The 27,740-nt window shown below is 40.9% G+C and overlaps 3 protein-coding genes across 8 annotated transcripts; all 3 read left to right on the top strand.

The window, feature by feature from the left end:
* The first annotated feature begins 926 nt into the window (after positions 1-926).
* Positions 927-14,529, top strand: LOC144071265 (protein phosphatase 1 regulatory subunit 12A). 2 transcript variants are annotated; one of them, XM_077596206.1, is made up of 25 exons: positions 928-1,320; positions 4,392-4,522; positions 4,640-4,758; positions 5,202-5,358; positions 5,443-5,587; positions 5,675-5,749; positions 5,867-5,946; positions 8,361-8,566; positions 8,651-8,760; positions 8,845-9,039; positions 9,107-9,189; positions 9,263-9,352; positions 9,454-9,555; positions 10,180-10,284; positions 10,362-10,452; positions 11,462-11,599; positions 11,684-11,786; positions 11,872-11,975; positions 12,073-12,132; positions 12,218-12,240; positions 12,312-12,360; positions 12,447-12,551; positions 13,023-13,073; positions 13,248-13,298; positions 13,587-14,529. In XM_077596206.1, the coding sequence occupies exons 1-25, from the start codon at positions 1,045-1,047 to the stop codon at positions 13,671-13,673; spliced, it is 2,736 nt and encodes a 911-aa protein (XP_077452332.1). In that variant the 5' UTR covers positions 928-1,044; the 3' UTR covers positions 13,674-14,529. The 2 variants fall into 2 exon arrangements, with proteins under 2 accessions (XP_077452333.1, XP_077452332.1); XM_077596207.1 differs by lacking the exon at positions 9,263-9,352 and having other exon boundaries at positions 927-1,320.
* A 134-nt stretch (positions 14,530-14,663) lies between these two features.
* On the top strand, positions 14,664-19,545 carry pgghg (protein-glucosylgalactosylhydroxylysine glucosidase). 3 transcript variants are annotated; one of them, XM_077596209.1, is made up of 15 exons: positions 14,664-15,101; positions 15,666-15,714; positions 15,924-16,166; positions 16,685-16,898; positions 16,964-17,399; positions 17,476-17,595; positions 17,713-17,844; positions 17,903-18,014; positions 18,100-18,172; positions 18,235-18,371; positions 18,454-18,587; positions 18,683-18,778; positions 18,838-18,935; positions 19,004-19,227; positions 19,325-19,545. In XM_077596209.1, exons 3-15 carry the CDS (start codon positions 15,929-15,931, stop codon positions 19,399-19,401), a joined length of 2,091 nt encoding a protein of 696 aa, XP_077452335.1. In that variant the 5' UTR covers positions 14,664-15,101; positions 15,666-15,714; positions 15,924-15,928; the 3' UTR covers positions 19,402-19,545. The 3 variants fall into 3 exon arrangements, with proteins under 3 accessions (XP_077452335.1, XP_077452334.1, XP_077452336.1); XM_077596208.1 differs by having other exon boundaries at positions 15,907-16,166; XM_077596210.1 differs by lacking the exons at positions 14,664-15,101; positions 17,713-17,844 and having other exon boundaries at positions 15,357-15,714; positions 15,907-16,166.
* A 468-nt stretch (positions 19,546-20,013) lies between these two features.
* On the top strand, positions 20,014-27,553 carry incenp (inner centromere protein). 3 transcript variants are annotated; one of them, XM_077597219.1, is made up of 21 exons: positions 20,015-20,230; positions 21,189-21,336; positions 21,491-21,601; positions 21,695-22,302; positions 22,377-22,416; positions 22,636-22,702; positions 22,812-22,938; positions 23,011-23,044; positions 23,152-23,236; positions 23,356-23,496; positions 23,778-23,795; positions 24,166-24,275; positions 24,339-24,459; positions 24,543-24,653; positions 24,846-25,003; positions 25,404-25,506; positions 25,699-25,764; positions 26,499-26,534; positions 26,644-26,706; positions 26,814-26,967; positions 27,098-27,553. In XM_077597219.1, exons 2-21 carry the CDS (start codon positions 21,197-21,199, stop codon positions 27,268-27,270), a joined length of 2,466 nt encoding a protein of 821 aa, XP_077453345.1. In that variant the 5' UTR covers positions 20,015-20,230; positions 21,189-21,196; the 3' UTR covers positions 27,271-27,553. The 3 variants fall into 3 exon arrangements, with proteins under 3 accessions (XP_077453346.1, XP_077453347.1, XP_077453345.1); XM_077597220.1 differs by lacking the exon at positions 23,778-23,795 and having other exon boundaries at positions 20,014-20,230; XM_077597221.1 differs by lacking the exon at positions 26,499-26,534 and having other exon boundaries at positions 20,014-20,230.
* The last annotated feature ends 187 nt before the right edge of the window (positions 27,554-27,740 follow it).

The following is a 27,740-nucleotide window of genomic DNA, read 5'->3' as shown; positions in this document are numbered from 1 at the left end:
TAATTGTCATCACACGCTTATCTTGTTGTGCTTTCTTGAATAAGTGGTTAAACAATGAGTCACTGATAAGTTGAGGGATTCGTCACTGTGAACATGCTGATGATGCCTTAATTCTAGATGAAACAGTGCAGGGGTAGCCATAGTTCATTTGATCAAGGGTTTTTTGGTTCAGAGGGAAAACTCATCTTCAAATTGCAGGGCATGCATTTAATTCTAATGCTAATTAGGTATGCTTGGACAAGCAAAAAAAATATGATTGTGTAAAAGAGATCACATTGTTCAGCTTCAATTCTCTGATATGAATTGAATTTATTGAAATTGCTTACTAACGTGGTCTTGAATTTATTCAAATTTTTGTTGTGGTTGCAAATACAGTATAAAGAAACATTTGTCGATAAAGTAAGGTTATATGATTCCAATTTATGACACTAAACTAGAGTGTACATAACTAATCTTGCTATTGTTATTTTCATTTTCCCATATTGCTTTGTGCTTGATTTAATAGTCTGTTTTATTTGTTTTTATGTCTGGTAGATAGAAACACCATTTTGCTTATATAGGTCCCAAATACACTGTAAATAGTTTGACTCATGGCAGTTAAAATAAATAAATAAATCAAAATTTCAGATCTTAAGAATTACAATATACTAGACAAGGTGGCGGGTAAGAGATTCATTTTAATTGGTGGAACATCCTATTCAAAGTGAAATTGAATGTAATTGGGTAATTTGTTAACGAGCAACTTATTAGAGGGCAAAAATATGATCGTTCACCCCTCTTTTTCATAAACTAAAAAGATTTGAGTCATCATATGTAGAGTGATGCAGCGGCCGAAAGTCTAACAGTCTGATTTCCGAGGACACATGAATGTAGCACTTGACTACCGCTTTCCCCGCACATAAATTTGTAGGCAAGTTCAACAGTTTTATTTGAAGTTTTTCTCCACTAGGGGGCGCACCCCGCGGGAGAGGCTACCGATCCAAGCCCATCCAAGCAATCTCTCCCGCACCATGAGCTGATTCGGTCCGGGACAGACGAGGGAAGATGGCGGCCACTGACCAGTCCCGGTCCGAAGCTGCCAAACAGCGACGACAGGATCAACTGCAACGCTGGCTGGGCTCGGAAACGGATCAGACGGACTCGGAAGCACGAGGCGCCGCCTACGGTGCAGGGACTCGGCGGGCGAGGGTCCGATTTGCCCAGGGAGCCGTGTTTATGGCCGCTTGCTCCGCCGGAGACCGGGAGGAGGTGGCGGGGCTTCTCCGACAGGGAGCTGACATCAACCACGCCAACGTAGACGGGCTGACAGCGCTCCACCAGGTCGGTCGAGTCCCCATCGAAACTTTTTACGAACAGATTTTATGAGCATTTAGAGCACCTTTTTTTCCCGGGAATTGTGTGCATACAGCTAATCGAAACATCTCCCTTAGGCGTCAGTGGCCCTAAAAGTTGCGCCCCATCACTTTTGGGTTGGGTTAACAAAAAGCCTCTTCATTAACAGCGCCATAAGTGCCTTGTTTGACCACTTTGTCACACAGTGACGCCTTCAAAGATACATTTATAGCAAGAGGGAGTCCTGCACTTTTTGGAGGAGAGAATTTGGATTTTTTTCTCCCCATTAGCTGGGAAAAATCAGTTTTTCAAAATATATAGCAGTGCGATTGAGTAGATATTTTACAATAGGGAAGTCTCATGTGTCACCACTAAAACCTACATGTAACAAAAAGTGTTTGATCAAGTCATCTATGAACTTTCTGCCTTTTAATTCTTCCTCCTGTCACTGTACATCACTGACATTATAGCATAGATAGACCATCAAAGTTTTTTTTTGGATGATCTTCTAAAAATGAACAACATCGTGCTCAATTTTGAAATCGCAGTCTGTCTCAATTCATTAATTTGTCCATTGACGGTGATGGGCGTCAACTCCATTTGAACTGCTAGGATTGGACGTCCATGGCTTTCAGTGGTCCTGAACCACGATTGTTTACTTTGAGCAACGTGAGAAATTTAATTCGAAACACACATGCAACCTCGTCATTTGTTCTCTCTTGCATTCTGGAAGTGCTCACTGTCACACAAGTCCCCAGCGATCCTCTGTTTCCCCTTTTACGACCATGCATCATGTCATAAACACACCGTTCAACTTCTAAAGTCTCCACACCAGCATGAATTTAGCTGTAAAATTGCTATTAAAGTCCCTGCACGCTCTACAAAAAATAGTTCTGGCCCACATTTGCTTGCCTGTTTGCTCCCAATGATGTCATGCTCAGATGCATAAGTGGTGTTCCCACCTCCTGTTTGACTTGTATGGTGGAGATGTTGAGGGGCCAACAATATTATGCAAACGTGCCCCTTTTTGGTTGAGTCACACGCCTCACCCAGTGTGGTCCCTCCGTTCTATTCCATCCCTTTCTCCGTGTTGCTCATCAGTTGCCGAGCGACCGGTATTAAATATAGTTGGCGTACTCCAAACTTTCCATCCCCTCCATCCAAAGACCTTTATGTCTTCTCCGCCATTTTTCTTGCCTCTGCCACCCCTCCTCCGCCTTCTCACCAATTCCCCATGGAGGGGACTTTTGAGAGTTCAAGATGAGGAAATGGAAAACTTTTCTCCAACAGCAGGAGCTGCTGTTGTCAAAGGCGCGTTCCACAATGAGTCACTTGAAGAGCCAGGCAAGGAGTCTGCTGGGAGCCCGTGCTTTGCCCCCCTCGTAACATACAAGAGTTGCCACAAGTGCCCTCTGTTCATTCATCCGGCCTGATTACTCACTCGCCGGCCTCATCTCGGGGGTCTTTTATTCAATACCCCAAACTGGCAGGCTTGATTGGAAATATAAATGAGGACGGAGACTTGCAACGGCTTTGTGATTTAGCCCAAAAGCAAAGCCTCTTAGGTGGCTTAAGATGGACAAGATTCAGTCTGCCTGTTGTGAGAAGCTGTTAAAGAGCAACAGTGCTTATGTTGTACTATAGACCAGAGATTCTCGACTGCAAGAGTGATTCAGAGAGCCATTTTTTTTTGCGGGTGTCTGACGTAAAAAGTAGTACTATTAGTAACGAAACACAATGTTCTGAGGTTATTAAAGGAGGACAAAAAACAAACAAGAATATGTTGCCTTGCTGGATCTCTGCCATCCAGTGAACCCTAGTTTATTGTCGTGGTTATGCTCCAGACATTAACGCAGAAGAGAGAAAAAAAATACTGTGTAAATATTTAAGGCATTTATGTACGACTAAAATATTATTTAGCGCATTTAAATTTTTCATTTGGACTAAAATATTTAATAATGCTGTGGTTGACCAGCTGGTTGTATTTCATAGAGAATTACTATGTTTTGTTTTCTATTTCCTTGCTAGGACCTGGAACCTAGCTTTAGGGTAAATGAAAATTCTTGACGATTTCTCACAAAAGTGCTTGCCTCTGTGTCAGGTTTTGCCGCTGCCGACCAAATGTGTTGCTTTGCAACTTCCTGGCTCTGTTTATTAATTGAAGTTAAGCCCAGTTTTATTAGTAGGTTTGTTAGATTGGTAAATCAGTCACAATAAGGTTTTAGGGGGATAAAATAGATTGTGCAAGCAATAATTACTACCTGCAGATAAAAATTCCAGAGTCAAACAGGACTCTGTAAAAGTTTAGTCAAGAGAAAAATATGTGCATTGATGACAATTTACTTATGTTAATTAAAATATTTAATTTTGTGTACTACAGCACTCCTCCTTATGATAAAAACACTGGGTCATAGGGGACAATGATGATCTAAACACATGTTGGGTTCTTGCGTCATGCTTTGAGTTCTGACAACACATGGAGTCAACTAAAACCCAAGTCTGCCAATCGCTGAGGCCAGACTGGATGGATTGTCGCCATTGTTACATGACTCCATTTTTTGAAATGTTGACAGAATGTTACGTGGCATAAAGAATCGCATCAGTCATTTCACAGATGTTGAGGCAATTCATTCTAATCAATGAAATTGCAACTTGAGGACAGTTTTATGAATCAGAATTGTTACTTTTACAAGCGACAGTTACAATTGATTGCCCCAGCTGGCTTCCCAATAACAAGTACAAATGACAATGACCACAACAGATCATTATTTCATGGTATGATGTTCTCTATACTGACGTCCTTAGGAAAAACAATGACAGTGGATATGTGCTTTCACTCAGGCGACATGCATATTTTTAACATACTCGAGGGCTTTTAGCAGTCTACTAAGCAGGATGTAGACACAACAAATCAACAGACACTAATTGTTTGTGCTATCTACGTAAGATGTGTCTTATAGCTTTGCTTAATGAAGGTTCTTCTAAAAACAAACCAAAATGTCCCCCCGAGGAATGCACTCTCCCTAACAAATGTGCTGTGTGTTTGTGTCCTCCGGAAGGCCTGTATCGATGAGAACCCAGAAATGGTTCAGTTTTTGGTCGAGAGCGGGAGCAAGGTCAACACGGGCGACAATGAGGGTTGGACCCCTCTGCACGCCGCGGCATCTTGCGGCTTCATCCAGATCGCCAAGTGAGTCATGGAGACAATAATTCTCCACGCGTCAGGCTTGATTCCTTTTACAGGCAATTAGTTTTGGCGAGTTTCGCAAATAGTTGACTTGTTTGTGTCATATGTATTTTTTAAAAGGTACTTGATAGAGCACGGAGCCCTCGTTGGAGCAGTAAACAGCGAAGGGCAACTACCTCTGGACGTAGCTACAGAGGACGCCATGGAGAGACTGTTGAAAGCTGAAATCAAAAAGCAAGGTGATGTCCGCATAGTATGTTCAGAATGACGTGAAGCCAGACTTATGGTTAGGGCAGACAATCAAAAATTATTGACTGTGCCCAAGCACTGATGCCAAATGTTAGCTGTAAAATGTGACAAATGGATCTTTTATCTCAGTGGTTCTATCTTAAAAAATACTTGAATACATGCATTTATAAATCTGACCATATTTTTACTTGGAGAATTGGATTGGTTTTGTGTTGTGTAAGATGGGTTTACATTAAATACAACACTGTGTAAACAGAATCCTCCCTCTGGGAACCATAATAACCAGAGTTTTAAAACAAATCTACCTCAGCATGCACATTTGCCAAAACCAAAAACTTTAGTAAGTGAAACTGAAACTCTATTTCAGAATTTCACTACATAGTAGATTGTTTCAGTCTTCGCTTAAACGCATATGTCCATGTTCGCGTTACAGGAATTGATGTGGACCAGGCCCGAAAGGAGGAGGAGAGGATCATGCTTCAGGATGCCAAAGCAATGCAAGAAGGTGGTGGCACTCTGACACCCCACCCAAACACAAAAGCAACAGCTCTGCATGTAGCAGCAGCCAAAGGATACATCGAAGTTTTAAAGTGAGAATCTGTCCGCGTGGATCGAAACCTTGTTGCCAGCCTCTTCGAGTTTTACATGCTGTCTTTGACGTCATTTTTGACCAGAGTGCTGTTACAATGCGGTGTTGATGTGGACAGCCAGGACGTCGACGGTTGGTCACCCCTGCACGCGGCAGCTCACTGGGGACAGGAGGAGGTGTGCACCCTTTTGGCCGACCACATGTGTGATATGAGCGCCGTCAACCATGTGGTGAGTTGCTAACAAACAGCCATCCTCGCCACGAGCTGCGTGACGGGTGAAGCTTTTTAATTAGCTGCACTGTGAATTTCCTTGTAGGGCCAAACACCTTTGGATGTTGCAGATGAGAACCTCGTGGACATACTAGAGGAGCTGCAGAAAAAACAGAATGCTGTGAGTGTGCCCGCACGCAGACGACAACTCTTATTCTGGCAGATGAACCTGATATGACTGATAACGCAAGAGCTCTGAATGTCCTCTGTGTTTATGAATGTTTATATTCCACTTCAGTTACGCACCGAAAAAGAGAAACAGACTCCTGTCATCGAGACCATGCTGCAAATCTCCACAATACCACTGCGCACACGACGGTCAGTGCCATTGTCTTTTGGCTTGTTTTTTTGCGCTCGCAAACGTCAACTCAACCCGAGTAATGGCTTTCCCTCAAGTATGATCACTCACCACAAGAGTATATGCAAATGCACAACAAATTAGTTACAGCACAAATTATTTGAAATATTTTGCATTTACTGATAATTAACTCTACAACGCTACAATTGTTAACATTTTGAACATTTGCAATATTCCTATTTCCCATGAAAATGAAAAAAAACCAAAGTTTCCTATTTAGATAAATGGATATTCAATTTATCCAGCCGTGGAGCAATGTAGCTTACCTTATTATATCTGAGTTTGTCTGTATTTTGTACAATATAAGGATTTGTTTAAACACAAGTTATGACTAAATAACATAGTGGGTTGGTAGCAAGTTGCTGTGCAAGGTCTTTGCTTTTTTGCATAAATGACAGTCTATGTTCAACATGGGGATCTAGCTAAAAATAGCTACCACATCCCACAATGCCACATGAATTTCACACTGCATTGTGGAATCTATTTAGTCCTGTGAATGTAAGAAGCACTTTAAAATGCAAGAAAGGAACAGGATTTGCAGAATAAACAGAAACCATAAAGCATCAAAAACAGCCTTAATAGTAGGTACTTGCATTGTTGTTGAGGAAGGAAGTGTTTTTGGGTATTAAAAAGCACATCTTACTTTATTTGGAAACACCCCTAAAGCTAACTTTAGTGCACAAAAAAATGGCTTAAACCATGACCTCAAATGGAATTGAAATTACTCCAGGCTAACGAACAAAGAACTTACGTAATATTTTTTTCTTGTATTCACCGTGAACCAAATTGTACTTAAACCACAGTTCCATTGTGATTTTGGGGTGCAAAAGTCTAGCCTGGAAGCCAGTCTTTGTGTCTGTGTGCTGTTATTAACGTAATTAAAGATGACCCACATTGGACGTTACAAAGGATTAGTGCCAGGAAGGGGAAACAAAAGGTTGACCTGCATTAGATTGGTTTTAGCATATTTAATTAACAGTGAAGAATATTAAATACCAGGAGCTGATAAATGATAGATCGCTGATAAATTAAAATGTTCCTTTCTTTTTCCTCATAGTTGTGAACTGTAGATGTTATGCAAACTGATGTTGATGTTCAACCTAAAATATAAGCGTCACTAATATCTTTTAGAATAGTACTACATTTTTCAGTGGTATAAGTTCTGTCCCATATGACGCACAATTGTGTTTTATGCGATTAGTAAAGCGATGTGTTTTGCTCTCTAAAGAGCTTTGATATTCTTTGTTTAGTTTAAACTCGCAGTTTGTAAACTTAGCCATTTACCCACTTTACGGGACTAGGTTTGTTGGTGTTTTGGTGCTTCAAATGTTTTTAGATTTTTTTTTTTCCACAATGGGTGGTGTAGTATGTTGCTCCTGATCTTCCTGTATTTATCATCTCATATTTCATGTGAATGTTCAAACAAAGCTTTGACGACTCTTCCCAATGCTAACCACAGCTGTTAGTGTGCTTTACGCTGGTTGTGTGGTTTGGTTGAGTCAGCTAAATATCTCATGAACAGGTTCAACTCGCTTTGTTGTACAGGCCTTTTCAAGTCAATAACATTGCGTCCTCCACAATGTTGTTGCATATTTAAATACAAACAAGTCCATTTTTATGTTGCATCAATTAAACACTTGGTTGTTTGTGGCAGTGTGTGCATAAAGTGAGAGAGACTGGGTTAGATTTGAGGTGTAGATTTCTCAACACTCTGCTGAAATTAATTTTTGCCTTACAACTGTCTTGCTCAATCATGTTGAGGAAAATTACCAAAATCATAGGAAATGACCAGAGAGCTAAAAAAAACACCTACTTGACCCTTTTTACAGGAATAAAAAAAACTTTAAATCTAAGCACATGAACAAATGTATAATGACTATACACTGAATTATACAAGGAAACTAAAATACATTAAAAAAAATTAAAAAGCAGCATCTGCATACTGTTTGTCAGCCGGGAACTATCAACTTTATGTATCATTTTGACCCAGGTTGAAAGGCAAAAGACCTTAGTTAATTAGGTGATTAGAGTGTGACACCATGAGCTTCCAATATCAAATGTACTCATTTTCTGAAACTCAATTTAGGTTTATTTTTATCTGAAAGTCTTGTGAAATTTGTCCATCTGGGTGGAGTCGTTAATTTTAATTCAAGAAATAAGTGACAACAATTATTCAACTTTTCCTCGATATTGTTAGCTTTTTTTTTTAAAGAACAAACTATTAACAATGAAGTGGTCACAGAATGTAGTCTGTGGTTAATGATTAAATATTAACATATTTCTGCCCACTGAAATGTTGATTGGTTTGTGTAATTGGCTGCACATGGAAGTGATCATCATTCTGTATGGCACCTGTGTCTCTGCTCACTTTCAGGACTTCAATCTCCCGCATGAGCAGTAAGGAAAAAATCTCCCTTCATGAGCGTGAGAAGCACCCGCCACCTGCCCTGCAAAGCAGCCCCGTAGAGGACGAGGAGGAAGAAGGCCAGACCTCACGGGCGCCGTCGCAAAATCAGCCCAAAGCCTCCAGCAGCTCCAGCTCGGAGGAGGAGAGCGAATCGGAGAGTGACGCCGAGTCTGGTGAGAGCAACAGCTTCTGACTGAGAAGTGGCATTTATAAATTGACATGTATGATATTACGTGCGATTCATGTAATGTCTGCAGAGAAGGCAAAAAACCGAGAGATCATCAACAATTTGAACAACAAACGCAACACCAGCAGCCTCGTTCCTGCCTCCATACCAGCTGGCACCAATGCAAATCAAGTCAAAAAGGTCAAATGAGCAGCCATTTTTGTGAACATTTCTTGGCTGCCAGACAAAAATACCCACAGAACAATCCTATCTCCTGATCAACAGGAACCAGGCAAACCCGCTGCCACCGAGGCTCCTGGTTCATGGAGAACGTCGTTGAGGAAGGCAGGAAGCTCGGTGACTCTTGGCTCCGCTGGACTCTCTGACTCCGCCCCAGACCAGAACAAGTCTCCAGAGTCTGTCCTCGGGATGACCCGCTCAGCTTCAAGTCCCCGTCTTAGCTCTGACACAGACCCCAAGGTACAAAATGGACACTTTTTTTTCCATGCACAGTGCTCTTATTTTCGAAACCATCTCTTCTTCGTAGGAACCAAGACTTGCCAGAGTACCTCCTATCCCAACAAGGAGACTCTTCAGTATTCCAGACAGTAGCCCTGACAACTCCAACAGGTGGACCTCCTCCTTCACGCTCTTTAGCACTGCTGACCCCTCACCACTTTTGTTCCCTTGTTCACCTTGTCAGTTGGCTGAGCCGTAGTTCGTCCTACACTCGTCGGCTTCATAGCCAATCAGGGAATGACTTCACTATCTCTAACCCTTCTTTGCCTCGCAGGTCAGTTGGAGACGCCTGGCTCTTATTTATGTGCGCCACTTTTTTTCTGGTCTTTTTCAGCTTCTTGCATTTTGTTCAAAGAAGTGTTGTTTTATTTACAGCTCATCTTATGGAAGGAGACTGGATGAAGCCAGTGTGAACTCAGGTAGCACAGGAACAAGCACATCTGGATTAGGTCGCCTAAACAGCGCTTTGGCACAAAGGTTTGTATTGATTCATTCAAAACTGCCTTTGACTAGAGTAAAGATATCCCAATACATTTAAGACTAACAATAGAGCTTCATTAGGTTGAGCGTAGTGTTATAGTGTACAAAATGACCTCCTTATGTATTTTAAAATACCAAAACTACAAATACATAATATACAGAGTGCAATTTTTCATTGTTTTTGGACCTGGACTCATTGGCTGCCATTGACAATGATAGACGTCCAAACATTCCCAGCTCTCTCAGTTTAAGTGGATTGCCAGAGTTCCTCCAATTCCAACATTATATATATATATGTATGTATGTATGTGTATATATATGTGTATGTATATATGTATATATATATGTGTATATATATGTATGTATATATGTGTATATGTATGTGTGTATATATATGTATATATATATATATATATATATATATATATATATATATATATATATATATATATATATATATATATGTATATGTATGTGTGTATATATATATGTATGTATATGTATGTATATATATGTGTGTATATATGTGTGTATATATATATATATGTGTATATATGTGTATGTATGTGTATGTATACATGTGTATGTATATATATATATATATATGTATATTTTTTTTAGATTTCCTCAGGAACAGATGGAGAAAAAAGACCAGTCGCCATTGGACAACAACGTCAATCCTCAAAGCACAACTGGCTCAGAATCTGAGACCAAGCAGCGCCGCAAGTGAGTCGACACCAAAGTCTGCGGAACAACCTCCTTGCTGCTACGTTGTCGATAAAGATGACTTTTACTTTATCGAGGTCCTACTTGACACCAGTTCGGGATGAGGAGGCAGAGGCTCAGAGGAAAGCTCGCTCACGCCACGCACGTCAGTCTCGTCGATCCACTCAGGTATGTAACAGTATATGTAGTAGACAGTGTGTTACAGCACCCCCAGCTTTAAAGCGCATGACAAAACCTAGATTCAGTGCATCCCCGTGGAATGAATCTCGACACCGAATTTAATTTTTCCCATAATAATAACTTGGCGCTATTTTTTGCTGGAATTAAGCAAAATACCCGTTGTCAGCCATTTTTTAATGCCAGTGTTACGTACGGGGATGGAGGACCCCAAAGCAGGTGAGGGTGCGAGTCTGGTTCTTTCAAATATTTATTTCGATCGTCCGCGAGGCGGGTGAGCACGAGGGGACGGTGGAGGCGGGTCGTTAGCCGTAGCGGGAAGGTCGGTTGCCATGGAGTCCGTGTGGCGTGTACAGGTTCGAAGGCACAGTCGTTGTCCATGGTCCGTGATCTGTGGTCGCTGTCCGTGGTCGTGGGGGCAGAGCATGGTCGGAATCCTGGGTGCAAACAAGAGGTCGAATATCAATAGGACAGGCAAGGAAAAACGCAAGAGGGTACCTCACAGTAAACTGTTTAGAAGATCCAGCAGCATGGTCATGTTCCTGGTGGCTTTAAATACTCCTTGTAGGCTAATGACTCACACCTGGCAGCACTCGAGTCATTAGGGGCTGGACCTGTGATAGGGTGACAGGCGCAACCAGCCACCAGTCTAGTCTGGGGCCTGACAGTCAGCACTATTTCAGCTAATCAAATGGGAGTATCTCAGATTGTTCTGCCTACTCGTTACGCATTGCCCACCCATTACGGTAATCGCAGTTAATGGCCTGCATCAGCGTTTGTACTGTACATGTGATTTAATGTTTGTCACGCAATGGATGTGCTCGCAAACGATGTCATTTTCCCTGTTTAACTATTATTTTCTCCATTATTATTGTTCTGAGAAATGTGTGATTTGTATATTAAATTTCTTGAGGAGCCTATTGCTCGTCCTATAGATCATTTACACTGGCGCTTGCATTTTCCTTTAAAGTATTATGCAAATGTCTCTGTGAATTTAAAGGGGGTGACGCTGACAGATCTGCAAGAAGCTGAAAAGACAATGAAGACCTTGAAGCAGGACAACAAAGGGAGAGAAAAGAAGGATGAGGATGAAAAGGAAAAAGAGAAAGAAGCAAAGTCTAAGAAGGGAGAGGAAGGGGTGAGCTGGCTTTTTGTTGTTGGCCAGCGTTAAATGCTGCTTTTAATGTCATGACCTCAAAAAGACATGGACACTGGTCTGCAGGAAGTGAGCTGGAGGTCTCGGATAGCCAGCCTACAGAAGTCTGACCTGCTGGGTCTCACACAGCCCGCCGGCACACCACGATCTCAGACCGCTGACAGAAGAGGTGGACGTTTTCTCTCGTCTTGCCTTAACCACACGACTCGACTTGCTGTTGAAGTACTTGTGTTAAAGAGCTGGCTTTGTTCCAGCAAATGAGGCCAGTGCCGGGGAGAGCGAGACTGAGCGATGGGCCCAAGAGCGCAGGGAGAAGAGACAAGCTCGAGCCAGGAGGAAGGCTCAGAGGAGCGGAGAGGTATATTTCGATGTCATTAGAATAGAAAAAAATGCGGCACCTAGAAGGGCTTTTCTGTAAAAAAAAAAATAATAATAATTCTGATTGTCATCTCAAGCTTGATGACAATGATCCCAGCGGAGAGGAAGAATTTTTGGGCAGTCGGCTGGATCCGCAGGTGCGTCTACTTTATCTCCGGTCTCCGCAGACCATTAACCGAAGACGTTTCTTATAATTTGTCGACCTGTCTCCTCTGTTTACAGTCAGATCAGCTCTTGGCTTCCAGGTATGACTCATACTTTAGACATGTTTCCACCTCCTGTCAACGCCACAATAGTCTCTCACTTGTCCACTCAGGTCCAGTGTGCACTGTAATGAGGGTGGTGAGAGCAAGGATTTCAAAAAGGTCAGAATTCATGTTATGTTTGTTATGGTACTGCGGTCTGTTTTATTTCTTCGATTTATGACTGTACCTTTTGCTCATGAATTCAGCTCTTTGAGGATATGACCAGAGAAAACAGCCAGCTGCAGTCTCAGCTGCAAGACACACAGAGGGTTGTCACTCAGACCAGGATGGACCTAGAAAAGGCCACACAGGTGCCAAAGCACAAAAACATGCACGCTAGTGTGTCACAACATTCACTGGCTACATAAAGGCACTACTAATGTTAGGTATTTCAATTAAAAAAGGAACATTTTGAAACTTACCACAAGGTTTAGCTATATAGATTAGGATTTATGCTGCATACAAAAACATGCACTTTTTCCCAATGAAAACTACCATAAAAGGAATTAATCCTTAACACTCAAGGTAATGTTACTTTAATTTAATGGGTTTACTTTTTTTTTAAATGCGCAGTATGAAAACGAATGAATGCTCAGGTTTTCTAACTCATTTTTTTTTTTAAATTCTCTCGCATGAAGCGAACGATGTTTACCATGTAACAGAAAGCACACGTGAGCATTCTACTTCAGGTCTATTTGTTTGGATAGAGGTTCTTTTGGAATTCATAATTTCATTCTGTTGGTTAAAAAAATCATTTATATTCTGACTTTGTTGTGTTCCAGAGACAAGAGCGCTTTACTGACTGTTCAGCGCTGCTGGACCTCGAGAGAAAGGTAACGCGTCCTCATTTTAGTTGTTACCTGTTGTGTTTCAGTGGCTTTCTTCCTTCTTGCTCTCACTATTGAGTCTGAAATCTCACCAAACCACATGCCCTCACTTGCTTACCCTCGACTTTCACAAGCTCTCATTACTTCCACGTCTCCCATGTTCCACTGACACTTTTATAGGAACGGCGGATGTTGGCGCGGCGGATGGCAGACCTTGAAGAGGAGCTGAAGGTGAGCACTTGTGAACACTGCATGCTGCCAGTTGTTTCGCTCTGCTTTAGTGTATGGCGCTCAGCAGCATCGTGGGCATGGTTTTTGACCACTGTATTTGGTGTATTGACCACAATTGAATTGTAACTACTTTTTTTTAACCAGAAAATGGTCGGTTCTTGAGTGATGTCTCAGGTATATTCTTGTTAGAAAACAGCAATTTTGCAGGTCAACTTAAGTCCAAAAGAAATGCATTTGAGGTCCATCTTGAATATTGGTGTACTAAGTAATGTGACATTTTGCCACCAGGTTCTCGTTGACCTGAGAGCAGACAACCAGCGGCTTAAAGATGAGAATGGAGCACTCATTCGTGTAATCAGCAAACTCTCCAAGTAAGAGGATGAGAAAGAGAAAGCTGGGACCCTTTCATCTTAGCACAGCACCCCCCCCCCCCCCCCCCCCCCCCCCCTGCCCCTCCAAAACCAAAGAGCAAGAGTAGGGGGCTGCCCAATGTTGACTTGGCTAGTAAGGCCTTTCGAACATCTGGAGTGGCTTTTGTGTGCCTTGTTTGGCCTGTTTGTCACAGGAAATGTTTTGGCGTAAGAGACCGGTCCCTAGAAGCCAAAACGTCCACGTTGTACCACAGCTGTGCATTGCAGGAGGCATGTTCCTTTTTCTTGCGCATACCCTGAATGCACAAAGGCCATTCGGTCTCGCGCTAAGTATTTAATTTTTGTGAACACATTTGCTTCACATATTCACATTTGTATTAAGTGGCCGTCCTGTTCTCATGTTATCAAGCAGGAGAGGTTTGATTTCTTTTCTCACCTTGTACAAGTGTTTGAACCCACCTACCTCTACACCTGTGCACCATCCCTTCCCTATTTTTATTTTTTGTGACCACATACACACTCCAAGAAGCCCTTAAATGAAAAGACCGTAGAACTTGGTCAATGGCACTTTACTCTCTGCCAAGCAATAACGGACGTGCAGAAGAAAATTGCTGTTCAGTTGAAGCCTATTAAGCTTTGATAAAGACCTAAATGTCATTGTAAATTCTTCTCTTCCAAGAGAGCATGGCTATGTATATTACATGTGTATAAATATTAGTATAATGTACCCTTTTTGAAGTAGAATGCCATGTAGTCTTTCTTCACATGTTGGTTTTCTAATATATTAAAATGGATGCACCTCTCATGAAATGTACAAAGTAAGGTTTTAAGCATTGTGAAAAAATTTCTCCGTCCTCTAACTTGGTCTTATAATGCTGTTTGTTGCCTTGTCATTTGTGGTCACCTGCTCCACACCATTTTAGTCTGCACACTCCAGTGCATTGTTCTATTTGAGGAGGCCAGCATTTTTCGCGTCGGAACCGACATTCCAAAGAGAAAATAACATGCCTTTGCGATATTTGGCTACAAGTACGAATTATTTGCAAGAGATGCGCAACATGGGAGGCTTGGGGTCTGAAGCTCAGTGAAGAGCCATCCGTTTAGATCTCATCATAGAAGAACTGAGCCGCTGTCCTGCAGGCTAGACAAGCTGAGCTCCTAATAAGGCAGGCGCTCTCTGTAAATATCCCGAAGGTCTGAGAAAGGCAGGGAAGCAGGGAGGAAGAGGGGAAGCGGATGGATCGCGGCCTTATATGGACAAAGCGCTGCTTTTCCCAGGGTTTGTGCTTCTGACCCCCACTGAGGGTTTGATGCCTGATGCTTTCCAAACAGCTCCACGGCGCCACCACGAGGTGCAGCCAATCTACAGCTTGTTGGGGACAATTGGGTTGGAGCTGGAGAGAAGATGCTGACAAAGAGATGCCTAATGGGTGTAAGTGGTGTTTTTGACTTACAAAAGAAAAATGTTTTTTAAAAGATGGATTGGTAATGAATAACATGAATCTTCCAACAGTTTTTAAGCTTTTCTTTAGGTGACCAAAGATTTTATTTCTGGTTTTGTTCATTTTAATTTGATTAATTTAGACTTTGTGACATTGTATTAATTTTAAACGGATTTTTAATTATATTTTAAGAATAATATACAATATACATACAATGATGACTAACAAAAAATATGATAATTGCTAATAATTTTGCCCTAATTTTCACCTTTGAATAGCTGTCTAAAGTAGTGACCACTGTCTCTTAAAAAGGTCTTTTTAGTAATCCACTCCAGGTTTTGTGACTAACCTCCAGCTACTTCCAGATTTTTTTTTCAAACTGCCAGCAAACCTCTATTGAATTTTCCTCCCTGATCTCAGCGATTACGTACCATTAGCACACACGAGAACAATCCTAAACTTTAAACCACGTCGTTTCAGCATTTTAGTTTCATACATTTTTATTGTATGATTTACCCTTACATAGTAACTATTCAGTTGTTAACCAAAAACAGATGCTGCAGCTTCCTGATCACGTGAGAGAACAACGGTCCTTGTCCTGAAGTAAGCGAAAAACTATCCTCTCTGTTCATTTTTGTACTATTTCTATGTATTTTATAACCCCCAAAAGCACAAAACTTTAACTCATTGTCTGTTTGTTTGTTGTTGTTATTGTGCATTTCATGGTGAGGCTTTAAATCTCATTATACTTGTATAATGACAATAAAGGCATTGAATTCCATTCATATGTGACAGGTCACCCTCTCCCCCAGGCCTAATGTCCGTTGACCCTTACACCTTCATCAGTGACTCTCTCCCCGCCGACCACCGCTTCCTCCCACCGCTGGCCAATGGGCTTTTGGGATGGAGGGTGTACAACAACACCATGCACATGGGCGGTGTGTACAACGGAGGACAAGGACAATGCCACCGTGCAGATGTTCCTTGTCCTTTTGCGGTGACCGTTGAAACAGAGGAAGCTGGGAAAGATTCTTACAGCCTGGACGCCAACATCGGTGGGCTCTTTAAACCTTAAAACCAGGGGTGTCCAAACTTTTTTTTCCCTTCATGTTCAAGAAAATCAAAAGATGCAAAGGCTAAATTGAAATGCTTCCCATTTTATTGGTTAAATGGAGGATTGGAATCTTTTTTTTTTTTCATTTCAAGTATTTTTAGGGGATGTGGCGTATAGACGTGTAATCCATTTTGAAATTTCAGTTGCTGCCAGACTACAATCAATTTCGATTAAAGGTGTATCGCTGCCAATGACGGGGGGAAATGATTACTCAATGCCAACCTTGCCAGTTAAATTCAATTTGGTGTCAATAATTGTCAAAGTGAATGAGTTAAGGGCTACAACCCCCAAAAAAGGGTCCAGAGGTATAAAGACATGGCAATATATATTTACACTTCTGAAACAAATGACATTATACTATATCTTCAGCTTTCAGTGCCATTAACGGCGCTTAGACGTTCAATCCATTTTGTTTGGAGGCGTTGGCAGCCGGTTGATTCTCTTTTACATTCCAAACAGGTGTTTTCACGCGCACACTGACCTCATCAAGCGCAACGATCTCCCAGTCCTTCTACGTGCACCGCCACCACGCCAACCTGATGGTGATGGAGATTGTGGTGGTGCGCCGCCATGTGACCAACGAGGTGGCAGTGACAGTCAAACTGGACACTTCCTTCGTGCCTCAGAGTAAAGATATTGATTTTCACAATGCTTCTGAATACAGAGGTGGGAGGTGAGTTTCTCCCCTAAAAATGATATGTGCATCTTCCTCGGTTGATTAACCTTTACCTCATCTAGCCATATTCAAGGTCGCACACACACGGCCGAGTTCCCAGAAGGCCCCCGTCCCACAGTGCACCTTATCTGGACTCCCATTCCCTCCACTCTGACACTGCCACCCGGAAAATGCCAGGACTGCTGGGGTTTTCTTCTGGCCGTATCTGACTCTTTAGATGTTGCGGAGTCTAGTTTTGATGAGGGCCTGGATCTGATGGCGACGGGTTGCCTCCGCCGCTCTCACGAGAACGCGTGGGAGGAGCTGTGGCTGTGCAGCAAGGTGGAGGTCAAAGGGTCTGAGAAGCTCTTAAAAGCTGTGATCGGGTGCATGTTCTACATCCTCAGTGCCTTCCCATCCAGTAACGGCCCAATCAGCTCATTTAGTGGCGTCAGTCCAGGTGGGCTGTCGAATGGCTGTGAGGCTCAAGATTATTGGGGCCACGTCTTCTGGGATCAGGTTGGAATTATGGCTTAAATATCTGATGTGGTTTTTACTTTGGCATGTCAGCCAACGATAACCTCCAACCCTACAGGAGATCTGGATCATTCCTACTGTGGCTTTATTTTACCCTAAACTGGCACGAGTGGCGCTGGAGTACAGGATGCGGACTATTGATGGAGCAAAATACAATGCTCAAAAGCAGGGATATGAGGTATTGTATGATAAAAGTCACTTGCTATTTGATATGAATCTAAATATAAATGTATCTTCTTGCATTAAAAGAAATCGGTATGTAGCAACCTTTGTTTTAGGATTTTCCTGTTCACAGGGTCTGAAATTGGCATGGGAAAGTGCGGTGTCAGGAAGGGAGATGTGTCCCGAAGATGTTTACGGGCAACGTGAGATTCATATCAATGGCGATGTCGTCCTGGCCTTTAGGAATTACTACTACCTGACTGAGGTTTGCTCCCGATTTTGCGACTCTTCATGATCTCGGTGTGATTCTGCTTTTTTTTCAGGATCTGTCCATGTTCACCGATGGACAGGGGAGTCAGCTAATATGGGGCGTGGCTGATTACTGGCTTTCCAGGGTGACCTGGAGCCCCGACGACCAGAAGTATCATCTTTTAAGTAAAGACCGATTTTTTTTTAGCGCTGAATGTTTTAGGTCAACATTTATTTGTTCTTACTTATAGGAAATTGTTATACATTTCAGGTGTCATGCCACCAGATGAATACTATGACAATGTTAACAACTCGGTCTACACAAACACAGTGGCCAAATTAAGGTATTTGCACCTGATTATTACTTCTAGGTGTGAAAGTTAATTCTGTACAACCACATTTTAAGTCTGCAGTTTGCTGTGGAATTAGCGGATTTTCTCCAACATCCTGTGCCAAAAGAATGGCAAGATGTCGCAGACAACCTCCAAATACCTTTTGACCAAGAATGTCTTTACCATCCTGAATTTGAAGGCTACACCAAAGGTATTTCTTTTCCCTTCTTTACGACAATCTACCTTGAATTTAAAACACTATCGTTACGGTAGATGTTCTTCACTGTTGGCAGGTTATCCAGTGAAACAAGCCGATACAGTGATGTTGAGCTATCCTCTCGGTCTCTCCATGTCTCCTGAGGTCAGGAGAAATGATCTTGAAGCTTATGAAATAGTCACTGATCCTTATGGACCAGCCATGACTTGGGTAAATGTCCTTAAATGTCATTCACATTTACATAAAAGGGGACGTTTTTCTTTGTAAATATACAGTGATACCTTCTTTCTCCCTCCATTGTTCAGACCATGTTTGCGATTGGTTGGCTGGAGCTGAGCGAGCCCGAAAAAGCTCAACGTTTACTTGAGAAGTGCTACAAAAATATTCAAGGACCTTTCCAGGTATTGCTAGACAAGAGCGTCCTGATTGAGTGCTGAGGTAAAGTGCGATGGCCTTTTAGGTGTGGAGTGAATCATCAGACGGGTCTGGCGCCGTCAACTTTCTTACGGGTATGGGTGGATTCTTGCAAGCAGTGGTTTTTGGTTACAGTGGCTTCAGGTCCGTTCCTTCCACTTGACACGTTGAATCGAACCAATCAAATATAAACAAATATATTTCATTTCTAGAGTTCAGAAGGATTGCCTAGTGTTTTCCCCGCTTCTTCCCCAAAACTTGAGTGAGCTTTGTATCCATGGTGTCAGCTACTTGGGCCATCAGCTGGACTGGCTGTTTTGGAAAGATGAGGTCTGCGTCACACTGAGGCCGCAGGAAGGTGGTGGTACAAATGCTAAGGTGTGTGACCTGCAGGTGGTCCTCAAAGCATCAGGAACCAAACTCACTTTGACTCCAGGTAACTACACAGTGTAATCATGAATAGGGATTGACTGATATACCGCTTTTTCTTTTCATTGGTAGGTTTGTAATGGATATTGTATCTGTATTTTTAGGAATGCCAGTAACATTTCCTCGAGAGCCTGGATTTGTTTGCAAACTTGAACTGTCGTCTTTTTGCTGGCCTTTTTGAGACTCAATATTTTGTGCAAAATGTCTTATATGCAAGTCAATTTTAAGAAAACATGAAGGTAAAAAATGGCAAGTAGTATGAAGGATTGTGTTCAACTGTAGAACCATATTCAATGTGGGTTGAATAAAACTGACTTACATTTGTCCTGTTATTTGCTTTATTTTCTAATATTACAAGGTTGAATATCAATTTAAAAAGTACCAATTATACCTTTTGATAAACATAAGTTTCTGTTTTATCATAGTTTATTTATTATATTTATTTATTTGCTTGCTTTCTCTGTCGATTCCGTTTGAGGTCTAGTTCGTTTTGTCCAGGCAAATTGGAAATCAACTTGAAATGCTGTACATAAACTTCCTGACCATCAAGTTTTTGCTTAACTCTGACATTTTCTCTTTAAAATCGGAATTCCACAACGAGACATTGATTGTGTTTATACAAAATGTTTAAATCACGTGACAAATTTCGGTCCAGTCATTGGCATTTGTCATCCAAACACTGCGGATTTACGCACGATCTAACGCGTTCAATTTAAATATATTTGGACTATTTCTTAGCACCGCACATTGCTATGCGGAGCTTACAACCCCTTCAGAAGCAGTTGCTGTTCAAACGAACGCCTTTTTTTGTAATGACGTAGCAAAGCCCCAGCTTTCCGATTGGTTGATACAGTTTGAAATTTAAGCGGCTTCTGCACACAGATTGACTGCAAGTCTTAGGTCGACACGGCGAATTTTATGACATTGTATGAAATACTTTTTATAGTATTCCCTTTATTGGAGGACGGAGGAGCAAGCGTTGGATTTCGTTGACATTTGTTTCTTTGCGGGTAAATAATTGTTTTTACTAGCATCTTTAGCTAGGCAGGCTATAAAACCATTGCAGCCTGCACAAAAAGGGCATGATGTTAATTTTCGTTCTACTCAGTGTTTTGTTTTGTGTCTAGAGTAATAAACGTGACATTTTTGGAATAACTAACTTGCCTGCACGACATCGTTGTCTTTATTCTTTGTGGTTGGCAATCATCGCGCGTGAACCCAACAGAATCTACATTTTTACTCGTCAATTGTTAGTTTATGGATAGGTGATTTAAATGTCGGAACATCTTTTTTGTTTTCATCCGATTTTTCACTGGCTTTGATTATTTGTTAGCAACTGCTTTTGCAAAATGGTCAACGCTAGAGGGTTTTATGGCCAACTGCTATAAAAGCGGAAGTAACCTCTTGTGTTTACCTAAGATTTGCGCATTTTATTTTTCTGTATGGTAAAAGATTCTTATTCGTTACAATGGCATAGGTGTCAGAATCTCTGATGTCATCTTGTTCAGAAGCATCGTTGCATTCACGATACGATTTGCGTGACAATTTTCACGACCACGGCCACCATGTTATGGATGTACAACTACATACTATATTATTGATGTATGGCCGAGGAATCAATCTAAGCTACATCTTTTGAAGAGAAAAGCAAATGGTCAATTGAACATTGTTTATTTTTTGCACTTTCACGAACAATCTGTCGTAAACTATTGTCTTACATACAAATGATAAGAATATTTCTGTGCGCACTATCTTTCTTGAGGAAATCGTCTCTTAATTTGTTCATTGCCATTGATGGCGATGGATGTTCAATCCAGTGTGACTCAATTGAGAGTAGCCAAGCCTCTCAGTCAAAGGCATTAAAAGAAGAGCAATCACAGCCAGGCATCCATTTCTAGAGGCTCTCAATGGGAATTCCATTTTGCAAACAAATTATTGTGACTGAATATTTTATCTGTTGTCCCCTAGCTCCAACCATGAAGTCTGTACAATTATCGGTGGAGTCTCTACTGCAGATGGCTCAAAACAAAACACAAGATTTTATCAATCATATTGATAGTGTCCACATGGTTTGGCTCGAAGAGATCCGCCAAGTGGCAAGCCAAATGTTTTCAAGGTGGGTGTGAAATCAATACCCTTATGTTATTTGAGATGTCAACATGGATGGTGAATGATGAAGAAAATTTCATTTTGATTTTTTATTCATTGAAACTTTTTTTTTTAAATACTTTTTTGATACTTTTGATAATTGCATTTTATTTCAATTTTAGGGATGTCAATTCCGAACCAGAGTTAATGCCTAAAACACCATCACAAAAGAAGAATAGTCGCAGGAAGCGTGTGTCTGTTGGGCGACAGGAAGAAAGTCGACTCAGGCGGAGGTTTGTATGTTTTATTTTGCAACCTTTTTTAAAATTCTTTCAAATTATATTCCATATATATTGTAACCTGAAATAACATCTTTGGTGATACAGATTGTCCAAGCACAGGCGCAGTAATCTGCGCGGGTCCTCGGTGACGCCACTCAACTTAATTGCCGAAGATGTGTCTACTGCTGAGAGCAGCACAAGCACGCGGCCAAAACGTACTCTTCGTAAAACCAAACAAGCCAAAACCAGCATAGCAGAGGATGAGAGTCAGCCGTCCCAAAACAGCTCGGATGTCGTAGATGAGATAAGACCAGAGCTGGTCCTGGACGAGAAAGAGCCTGGGCTGGATGGAGCTGAGGACATACAAAGTGAGGTGGACAACGTGGACATCCAGTTAAGCGAGTCAAACGACGCAAGCCGGTCTCCAGGAAATATTCCCACACCAAGCGTTTCCGACAGCATCCCTGCATCAGAGCGCTCGCCCGCCGAGCGAGCGGCAGAGCTGGAGCCCTCTCCTGTACGCACTGCTGCTAAAATTGCGATAGCTAACAAGCGTCGGAGTTCACGGAGGAGCTCTGTCAAGGTGTGCCACTCCCGGGCCAGTCTGCGGAACAGCGTGACCAAGGAGTCTTTGCGTCGTACCTCTCGACGATCCACGCTGAAGAAGAACGCGGCTCGCAACAGCCGCTCAATACAAAGCAGCATCAATGAAGGCGAGAAGCAATACATTGACAAATACTTTCCAGATCTGCAATCTTTATCTAACGTTGCGTTTTCCAATTTGCAGCTGCTTCTTCTTGTGAGTGCGTGGATGAGATGGAAGAAATGTAAGTAGTACATTAAGACACCCACTTATAACTATGGAATTATGTTTTTGACTGCAAAATATCTACTTTTTTAAAAAGGCCCTGCCACACGTTTTATCTATTTATTGTATTTAAAACAATTTTTAAAACGTGTCTTAGCAATTATTCCTCCTGCTAGCAGATATAAAACAAGAAATTTCATTTTTTTAATTAAATAATTTAAAACATTGACCACCACAGAGTGTCAGAAGCTGTGACTGAAGAGCCAGAAGTTCTTGTGGTTGATGACTCGGATGATCCTTCAGAGGTACTAAGTGTTAATCTGTCAACCTGACAAGGGCACGCACTAATTTTCTCTTTGATTTGTTTTTCCCCCCTTCACACTGTGCATTTATAAACTTGCTCTACAAATCTAGATGCACACTACCAGCAGTGAGCTGCCATCGTTGATGCGTGTTACTCGTTCGGTAGCAGCACACTCCCCTAAATTGGCCCCACCTTCACTGTTTACCCCTGTGAGGAACAACTGGCAGCAGAAAACAGGTACTTGCTCAAGTTTTTACATTTAGTTTGCACTTTGCAGTTTTTGTTCATCTTTTTTCGGCTTCGTTGCAGTTGGCACGCAGCAGACTCCACAGGCTAAACGGAGGTGAGTTTCAGACATTTAAATACTTTTTGCTCATTCAGTGTGTGTGGTTTAAAAAAATACTTCACTCATGTTTGGCTTTTGAAATGATTTCCTTTATATTTGCACAGGTCCTCTAGGAACAACAAACGCAAAGCGCCCTATACTACAGCAGAAAGCCCAAAGAGATTTTCACCTCCCAAGAAGAGTCAGAGTGTAAGAGGCCCATATAAGTCATTCAAATATATAATAGGGCCTCCTACCTTCAAAAAAAAGATATGCTTTAAAATTAAAGTTTTTTTCCCCCCTAATATATTTTCCTGTTCTTTTTGCAGGTGGTCCGACCAAACATGAAATCCTTTCTTCACACTGTGCAGAAGAATCAGATTCTGATGATGACTCCAAATTCCTTTAACCGTACTTCTGTAATCAAGTCCTTCATTAAACACACCACTCCTCTCAAGATGGATTCCAAGGTCAGTATTATTGTTGCCCCATATCTCCTCAAAGGAGAGAAAAAACAGCCTCTTGATAATCTGCATACTCCTCTGTATCTTTTGTTAAAACTTTTGGGGGAATTTCATCAATCTTTTATTTACATGTTCAGGCAATGTTGGAATATATATGACCATATTTTTTTTTATTTAGTTTAAGTATTTATACCCAATACTAACATTGTCTGAAAAATAATTTAGTTGGATCGTGAGTCATTGCATCATTTTTTTTTTTTTATTCCCCTACCCCCATTTCTCCTCAGATAAACAGTGGTTCAGTGGTAAGTGCAAGAACACTGTGTGTTGGTGTTTATTTGGTGATATTGTCTCATACTATACTACTAAACAACCCTGCCCACATCTAACAAATGTGCAACATTCTGTTTGTCTTTAAAATTGGATTTGGTAGTGACGCAAACGTGGTTGTGCTCTCAAGAATGTATTTTTTTTTCTTTTCAAGCACGACTCCAGTTTTATTTTATCAACAGAATGGTAGTGACATTAACAGCCACTAATTACTAATTCGTGTACACGTCTTATTCCATTTCAATTTCATCAGTGCACCTCGTGTGTGTACTTCATACATTTACAATTTATTTAATTGGAGCCACTTAATATAATGATTGCTGTCTCCTGATGTAAACACCACAGGCAAAAGAGCGCCAAAAGTTGGAAGCACTTAGAAAGAAGCAGGAGCAGGAAGAGGAGAGAATGAGGAAACTGGAGGAGGAAAAGAAAAAGAAACAAGATGAATACAAAAGGTATTTTTGTTTCAAATTTTGTGCCTTTCACTGGATTTCTAACCTTGTTTTTCCCTCTTAAAGGAAGAGGGATGAGAGGCTAAGGAAGGTGTATGAGGCTAAAGTGAAAGAAGAACTTCGAGAAGAAGAAAAGAAAAAGAAAATTGAGCAAAAAATGGCTCACATTGATGAAAAAAATGACAAAGTAAGCTAATTGTTTTAAGGACACTGATCAGTTACTCGGCCTGGTCACGTAAAAACAATCATTTTATTGGTCTTTGAATTTAGCGTCAGGCGGCCGAGCTGGCCAAGAAACGACTGGCCATCAAACGTCAGGAAGATATTGAGCAGAAACGAAAGTTGGAGGAAGAAACTAAAAGGAAGAAGCTTCAACAAGAAGTGAGGATTCTTTATCTGTTTCTCTTTCGTACCTGTTTTCATGCCAATGTCAAATGGAGTTTAGCCCACACAAAAAAAACACCCATATTTAACCAACGTTAGGAATTGTATTTCTAGTTTGAGCTAAACTTTCATGGCTGTTTTCATTGATTTTTTTTTGTTTGTTTGTTTTTTGGGAAAATTTAACTTTAGGAGGAGGAGAAGCGCCAGCAAGAGTTGTTGACTAAGAAGGCCAAGGAGGAGGAATTAAAAGCAAAGAAGCTGGTTGAAGCTCGAAAAGCTTTAGAGCTGAAGAGGGAGCAGGATCGTGAAAGGGAGCTCGAAAAAGAACGCTTTGCTGCTGCTGAAAGGTCAGCTTTATTTCTTTGTTCAATATAAACGAGGTCTTTATACAGGTTTTAGACATTGGCCCAATGACATGCCAGTGACTGAGATCTAAATTTAAACACTGAATATTCTGTTTTGTTTTTTATTAATATGAGAAAAAGCACTTTATGATCTCATTAGAACGTGCGGCATATATTGCCGGAATCGTGTAAAAAAAATAAAAAGGTATCAGAGGTACAGCTTCACAAGTGAACACTTTTTAATTGTCAGTCTTTGCACATTGATTGTTAAATAGTTGACATTTTGGAATGATTTTCTAAGTTCACTTTGCACCATTTAGGAAAAAATCTGATGGATTACACATGAATGATAATACATCTATATTAATCACTTGCATACTGTTCTTTTTATGTGGCTTGATAGAGAGAAGGCTGTCGCTCTGCAGCGCGAACTGGAAAAGGCAGCGAGAGAGAAGGAGAAGCGAGAACTAGAAGAGAAAAGGGTGCTTGAGGAAAAAAGAAAATGTGTAAGCAAACACTGAATCATGTGGTTAGGCATATAATTTTTTCCCTCTCATTCAGCCATTATAATGCAAGTGACTGACTAAAGGCCTTTGTTTCCACTTAAATGGGCATCACATTTTGCCTCACGTGGACAGCAACATTAACCTTTGCATGACCTAAAACGTGATTATAATGTTTGTGCGTTGTACAACTAGGAGCAGCAGCAAAAGAGGTTAGCGGCAGATAAAGACACAATGGCTAAAGAAGCTGCCAACACAAAGGTAAATACAAACAATTTAAGGCACAGGTGTCAAAGTGCCATCCCGGGGGGCCAAATCTGGCCCGCCGCATCATTTTGTGCAGCCCGAGAAAGTAAATCATGAGTGCCGACTTTCTGTTTTAAGATCAAATTCAAATGATTATAGATGTACATTACATTTCCTGATTTCCCCCTTTTTAAAAACAATCATTGCAATTTTTTAATATTTTTTTTCTTTTGTGTTTTTAGTTCAAATAGCATTTTGTAAAATCAAAACAATAAATATACAAATATTTTCCGTTTTCCACTTTATTTTTTTTTTTCCATTTGAAATAAAAAAAGACATGATTAAAAGACATTTTCCATTACTAAGGGAAAAAAAGCTCAAATAAACATTGCTTTAGATCTATAAAAATTGACTATTTGGGGCTTTTGATCCAGTTCTTTTAACCTATTTTTATTTTTTTTTAAATCTAGATATTAGATCTAAAATGGTCCGGCCCACATGAAATGGCGTTGACGTTAATGTGGCCCGCGAACCAACCCGAGTTTGACACTCTTGATTTAAGGGTATGCACACATTGATAGTGCTTTATTAAAATTAAGACATTTTTTTTGTGTTGGTCAACAGTCGGTCCAACCGAATTACAGTAGACTTCGAAGTTACGACATACAGAAATCAACAATTCATGGGTGTTGATTATTTAAACAATGTCTTAATCCCTAAAAAAATTAACCACAAACCCTCAATTTTAGACTGCTGCTGCTCTAAATGTGACTGTGGACATTGAGGTAATGTGGTATCTTTATTTTTTATTTTGAAGATGTCGTTATACCTTTTGTTCAACAACAGTGATGGTCACGTTTAATCTTTTGTCATGTATTTATTTTTTCTACGCAGCACTCTGTAATGAGCACGCCTGCAGCAAAAGTTGGTGGTCTCAATAAGACTGTGGTTGTTGAGGTAATTTGGAAAATGTACATTGTGGTACTTAATTTCTTTTCGTTGTCTAGAATAGATTTTGGATTTATTGTGTGCACTGTTAGAAAGTCTGTCTGTGTACCTGACAGAAATCACCACAGTCGTACTTGATAACGCCGAAGGGTAACAACAAAACTATGAATCGGTCCGACGATTTGGATGACTACGGGATGGACCAAAACAGTGACGATTCCACAGATGATGAGTCGGCGCCAAAAAAGCCAATTCCTTCTTGGGCCCAGGGTAGGAATTTAATTCATTTTATCACATAATATTGCAAGAAAAAAAATACCAGAGGTCCCTGATTAATTAACATTTGATGTTTTCAAAGTTCTTGGTGTCGGTCAATAATATTGGATTTTCTTCCAACTAGGTCACAATCTGGAACAACTCGTAAAGAAGCAGTACTTCAACCCTCCAGACTTGGAGACTTTCTTTGGGATAGTCGAGGAGCCCAAACTGGAGTACCTGTTTAATAAAAACAAACCGCGCTACTTCAAACGCACCAGCTCTGCTGTGTGGCACTCGCCACCAAACGGAAAATAACTGATGCCGTGATACCATTTGCACACATGTTTCTCTTTTAAAGTACATTCTCTTCATTGGTTTTGTCTGTTTAGCATTGCTTATTCTGATGTCTGTTGGATTCAGTGAGTTTTGGGATGTCAAACTATATTAAACTTTCTACTATTGACACTTTCTTTTTCCTGTGTAACATTGATTGAGGCTGTTGTTGAGTAATGAGTAGACCACCATGTGAGTTATTAATAGATTGTAGAAGATGCTTTTTTTTCTGTGTGTGATGCAATAAACAGACAGGCCAACGTTTTTTTATTTGCAAATTCTTTAATTCTCACAAGTGAACAGAAGACAAAAGAGGATATAATGTTTGAATAGCTGTCAGCCGCAAGTGAACATAATAGGGTTAAAAATGGCGACAAAATAAAAATTGTACGAAAGAAAGTCAGGCAAATCACATTAATGCAGTATTGAATGTCTAATTTACGTACCGAGGT

The sequence above is a fragment of the Stigmatopora argus genome, chromosome 3 (assembly GCF_051989625.1).
Source record: "Stigmatopora argus isolate UIUO_Sarg chromosome 3, RoL_Sarg_1.0, whole genome shotgun sequence".
NCBI lineage: Eukaryota > Metazoa > Chordata > Actinopteri > Syngnathiformes > Syngnathidae > Stigmatopora > Stigmatopora argus.
The sequence above is the reverse complement of the archived record's forward strand: the minus strand, read 5'-3'. Positions and strand labels throughout refer to the sequence as shown.